This window comes from Phodopus roborovskii, unplaced genomic scaffold, assembly GCF_943737965.1.
Source record: "Phodopus roborovskii unplaced genomic scaffold, PHOROB, whole genome shotgun sequence".
Taxonomy (NCBI): domain Eukaryota; kingdom Metazoa; phylum Chordata; class Mammalia; order Rodentia; family Cricetidae; genus Phodopus; species Phodopus roborovskii.
In genome coordinates this window covers 19824626-19830362 of record NW_026126418.1, presented here as the reverse complement: position 1 = coordinate 19830362, position 5737 = coordinate 19824626, and the positions used below count along the sequence as shown (strand labels likewise).

General features: G+C 35.7%; 1 protein-coding gene across 1 annotated transcript; it reads left to right on the top strand.

Annotated features, from left to right (window-relative positions):
• The first annotated feature begins 1699 nt into the window (after positions 1–1699).
• On the top strand, positions 1700–2635 carry LOC127222308 (olfactory receptor 5M10). The gene has a single exon (XM_051184317.1). The coding sequence runs from the start codon at positions 1700–1702 to the stop codon at positions 2633–2635; it is 936 nt and encodes a 311-aa protein (XP_051040274.1).
• The last annotated feature ends 3102 nt before the right edge of the window (positions 2636–5737 follow it).

Here is a 5737-nt window from a genome sequence, read left to right as displayed (position 1 = left end):
AAAAAAGCCAATAAAATCCCAAATGGGGTTTGCTTGCATATTGAAATTTCTGGCACACAATTTATTTATTGTCCTTTCTGTGAATTATCTTAGGTTTTGCTGCAGTATCAGGTTGACATGTGAGTGGGATGGTACTAGTCCTTTTTCAAATCATAATTCTAAAAGTTCATTGAACATATTTTCTTCATATTAAGGATGTAACAAGTATTAAGCTGATAATAAGAGATATTCTACTTGATCTTAGCCCAAAAAGCTAATAATGATGCCAGTATACTTTTCTAACCATGTGATATTTCATGCACACTATGAAAAGCTGTGTACACAGAAATTCACTTGAGATTTTGACCCCAAAGGAAAATCAGTTCCTCAAACCATCAAATTAATATTCTTCCCCTGAGAATCAAAGAATTGGATCTTTAGAGTTACTTTTCAAACCCATGGGGCTAATTTTAATCAATATATTATCTATCTCTCTACCTAGCTCCTATAATATATGGTACATACATATCCACAGGCACTTATTTTCTGTACTTGGTAAGTAAAGATTCATCTGGAATGTTTATATATTATCTTATCACTTTAGAAGATGTATTTATTTGCTTAATTGCCCTTGACCATTTTATTCATAATTTGGCATTTTGTGTCACTGAAGAATCCACATCATATGCATGTTCTTCAAATATATACTTGGAGAACAAACACATAGTTGTCTGAGGGTGTGATGCCTGAATACTAATATATATATATATATATATATATATATATATATATATATATATATTCACCCCTTCATACAAAATAACAGAGGGCCCATTGTTCAAACACCTGTGGTTCCATAAGGTAATATTTTCATAACATAAACATAAGAACTAAAAATCTATATAGTTGTACTTTTTTTGACTATATATTACTGTTCTCAGAGGAAGAGACTTTCTAACATGACAAAATGGCTCATTTAATTTCCATAGTGTTGCTATGGAAATATATAGTGTAATTTGTGCTGCAGGAAAGGGAACCCTTGCTTTACTCATATAACCTCCCATAATGTAGCAGAATAAATAAATGGCACTTATATGTACACTTGGATAAATGTGTGGCTTATCAAGAGAAAGATTAAATTTTTATTATGAATCTTTTTGTAAAAGACTTATTAAACGAAAAATTTTGTATATTAAGTTATCTCTAGAGAACTAAAGTTGCACAAGACATCCACTGGTTGCAGGTGAAAAGAAGCACTTAATACTCACTTTTTATCTGAAATGTGAGATTACCACTGATGATAAAAGAGGGAAATCCAACACATACTTCTGGTTAATATTGTCTGCGTTTTTTATTTTGATCTTTTGGATTTACTTTTATTTCCCAGAAAGGTTAGAAAAATATAATAAAAGAATGGTCTTTCAAAACAGAGATATAATGTGAGTGTGTGTGTGTGTGTGTGTAAGGAAAGAAGTATAGAAGACATGAATCTAAACTTGTATGTGTGCCTATATATGTGTGTGTTTGAGAGAGGGGGATTATATAACAAAGATGCAGGGTGAAAATATAACACAGGAAAGATGGGGTATATACTGAGAAGAGAATCTGTCCTGCAGGTTAAAACAAGGATATGAAGAAATGAATGGAATCTGCTAGGGAGTACAGAAGGGAAAGCACTGCTTCCATTTCTTATCACTTTCAACTTACAAGGTGTAAGAAAATGACCCTCCTAAACCACACTGCAGGGAAGGACTTCATTCTCATGGGACTCACAGACAGCCCCGTGCTGGGGAGGATCCTCTTTGTGGTGTTTCTGCTCATCTTCGTCATCACACTGGCAGGAAACCTGTGCATGATTATGCTGATCAGGACCAACTCCCACCTGCAAACGCCCATGTACTTCTTCTTGGGGCACCTGTCCTTTGTGGACATTTGCTATTCTTCCAATGTTACTCCAAACATGCTGCATGGTTTCATCTCAGACGAAAAGACTATCTCCTATGCTGGATGCTTCACACAGTGTCTCCTCTTCATTGCTCTGGTGATCACTGAGTTTTACATCCTTGCTTCAATGGCACTGGACCGCTATGTGGCCATTTGCAGTCCTTTGCATTACAGTACTAGGATGTCCAAGAATGTTTGTGTCTCTCTAGTCACATTCCCATACGTGTTTGGCTTCCTCAATGGGCTCTCTCAGACTCTGCTCACTTTCCACCTGTCTTTCTGTGGCTCCCGTGAAATCAACCACTTCTACTGTGCAGACCCTCCTCTCATCATGCTGGCCTGCTCTGATACCCAAGTCAAAAAGATGGCCATGTTTGTGGTAGCTGGCTTTACTCTCTCTAGTTCTCTCACTATTATTCTTCTGTCTTACCTTTACATTTTTGCAGCCATCTTGAGGATCCATTCTGCTGAAGGCAGGCAAAAAGCTTTTTCTACATGTGGTTCCCACATGACAACAGTCACCATATTTTATGGAACTCTTTTCTGCATGTACTTAAGGCCTCCATCAGAGAAGTCTGTAGAGGAGTCCAAAGTGATTGCTGTGTTTTACACTTTTTTGAGCCCAATGTTGAATCCCTTGATATATAGCCTAAGGAACAAAGATGTCATCAATGCCATGAAACAGGTGGTTAAAGGAAAACTCTTTCAATAAATGTCAATTTATGGATGTGTTTAGTTGAAATCAGTCTGTCTTTTTAAGCATCTTCATTTTAAGTGACTTCTGTGACATGACTATTTTCAACCTGACCACTTCCTTGTTAATTTAACTCATTTAGACTTGAAATTAATGACTTTAGGGAAGATATTTGCTAAAAGTCTATGATCCTGATACAGAGAAATAAGTCATTTAGTGGAAAACGTGCAAATAGGCTTCACTGAATGTTCAATGGTTCCATACAGTGTCTTACTTCCATGTAGGTCTGTATGATCACAAATATATGATCCTTGTAATTCTTATACCCTGTCTTCTTTCAATAATGTGATCAAAACACATGCCAAAAAATTATTTAAGGCAATGACACATTGAAAATTTATTATCTGTTGCTTTCATGATACTCTAAATACACATGATAAATGACAAAGATATAAGAAAAAGTTGATTGTATTAAATACATATTCTCCCTATTTTCCTGTTGAATAGTTTGAACTATGATGCTTTTTAGTTTAGCATTTTATGAATCATTAATTGTAGAATAAATTCATGCTTCATTTTTTACAATTAAGTACAATTTTACTGGAAGGGAGAGAGAGCTCTGAATTGGACTCAAAGGAGAAATCTTCTTTAAAGGTCACCCTTATTAAATGGCATGACAATTTGATCATGTCATTCCTGCTCAATAGCCTAGACTATTCTCCACACAGTAGCTGAAGTGTCACTTTATAAAATGAAATTCAGAATGTGTTGTTCTCAGCATTCCATCCACTAAGCATCCCACTAAGCCTGTTCATTTCTCTTTGAATAAAAGCCAAAGGTTTTGTAATCAAAAGACACTGACTCTGTTTACCCACCTCCCACCTCTCAAGAATATCACCCTTTCCCTTCCCCAGTCTGCAACAGCCACCCTAGTCCTCTTGTTCATTCCCAAATGTCAAGCTTTTTCAATCACACCACCTTTGTGCCATTTTCTTTCCTGAAAATTGAGTCTCCATCCCTAGCATCCAGAGGTCAATGTCTTAATTTCGAAGTCACTGACCAAATTATAGCTTCTAGATGAAAATTTTTTTAAATTTATTTATTTTATATAACCAAGTCCATTTAAATGAAAACAAGCATTTATAGACAAGATTTGGGAATTTTGGCTTCATTCTTTCCAAACTACTGCCTGCTGGTAAGGGGTGCTGTCATAAGGGATTGTAAGAAGTTGCAGAAATCCTGGATGTACTCTGTAAGGCTGCTTTGTCCAGCTGTTTTGAATGTAGGATACCTGATACTCTGTTTCAGGCAGTCTGGCTTGATCAAACCACATTAGTCTGGAAGGAATCCACAGCTGTTCATTTTCTGTGGAAACAAAAATAGAAATCCTTTTCCCCAGTAACTTGTCCTTGAACTTAAATTTTGGAGTCAAAGCATTTTTTTTTATTTAATTCATTATTTTACATGTTGATCCCAGTTCCCTCTCCCTCCCTGATTTTTTTGAGTTTATCTTGTATCCTGCTAGTTTGCTGAAGGTGTTTATCAGCTGTAGGAGTTCCCTGGTAGAGTTTATTGGGTCACTTATGTAAACTACCATATCATCTGCAAATAGAGACATTTTTACTTCTTCCTTTCCAATTTGGATCCCCTTGGTCTCCTTTTGTTGTCTTATAGCATTAGCTAGAACTTCCAGTATGATATTGAAGAGATATGGAGAGAGAGGGCAGCCTTGTCTTGTTCCTGATTTTAGAAGAATTGGCTTAAGTTTCTCTCCACTCAGTTTGATGTTGGCAGTTGGTTTGCTATATATTGCTCTTATTATGTTTAGGTATGTTCCTGTTATCCCTGATCTCTCCAAGACCTTTATCATGAAATGGTGTTGAATTTTGTCAAAGGCGTTTTCAGCATCTAGGGAGATAATCATATGGTTTTTCTTTTTCATTTTGTTTATATGTTGGATTACGTTGATAGATTTTCATATGTTAAACCATCACTTCATTCCAGGGATGAAGCCTACTTGGTCATGGTAGATGATTTCTCTGATGTATTCTTGAATTTGGTTTGCCAGTATTTTATTGAATGTTTTTGCATGGATGTTCATCAGGGATATTGGTCTGTAGTTTTCTTTCTTAGTTGTGCTTTGTGAGTCTTGGGTACCAAAGTTATTGTGGCCTCATAAAAAAGAGTTTGTAAATGAACCTTCTGTTTCTATTTTTGGAATAGTTTGAGAGTCATGGTATTAGTTCTTCCTGAATGTCTGGTAGAATTCTGCACTGAATCCATCTGGCCCTGGACTTTTTGATGGAAGGCTTTCGATGACTGCTTCTATTTCATTTCAGGTTATAAGTCTATTCAAGTTGTTTGTCTGTTCTTGAATTATTTTTGTAAGTGACAGTTATCCAGTAATTTGTCCATTTCCTTTGAATTTTCAGTTTTTGTGGAATACAGATTTTACAGACCTGAAAATTGTCGGGATTTCCTCTCTGTCCGTTGTTTTGTTCCCCTTTTCCTTTCTGATTTTTTTAATTTGCATGTTCTCTCTCTGCTTTTTTGTTAATTTGGATAATGGTTTGTCTATCTTGTTGATTTTCTCAAAAAAAAAAAAAAAAAAAAAAAAAAAAAAAAAAACAACTCTTTGTTGCATTAATTGTTTGTATTGCTTTCCTGGTTTGTATTTTGTTGATTTCAGCCCTCAAGTTGATTATTTCCTGGCATCTACTCCTATGGGGTGAGTTCGCTTCTCTCTGTTCTAAAGCTTTCAGTTGCACTGTTAATTCTCTTATTTGACTATCCTCTGTTTTCTTAATATGGGTACTTAGTACAATGAACTTCCCTCGTATTACTGCTTTCAAGGTGTCCCATAGGTTCGAGTATGTTGTGTCCTCATTCTCGTTGCATATTAGAAAGTCCTTAATTTCTTTCTTTATTTCTTCTTTGACCCAGGTGTTGTGCAATTGCACATTGTTCAGTTTCCATGAGTTTGCAGGTTTTCTGCTATTTGTGTTGTTGTTGAATTCCAATTTTAAATCATGGTGGTCTGATAAAGTACAGGGAACTATTCCTATTCTCTTGTATCTGTTGAGGTTTGTTATGTCACCTAGTATGTGGTCGATTTTAGAG

Excerpts from the sequence above, each read along its gene's own strand:
- LOC127222308 (XM_051184317.1), top strand. The coding sequence starts at position 1,700 with ATGACCCTCCTAAACCACACTGCAGGGAAGGACTTCATTCTCATGGGA.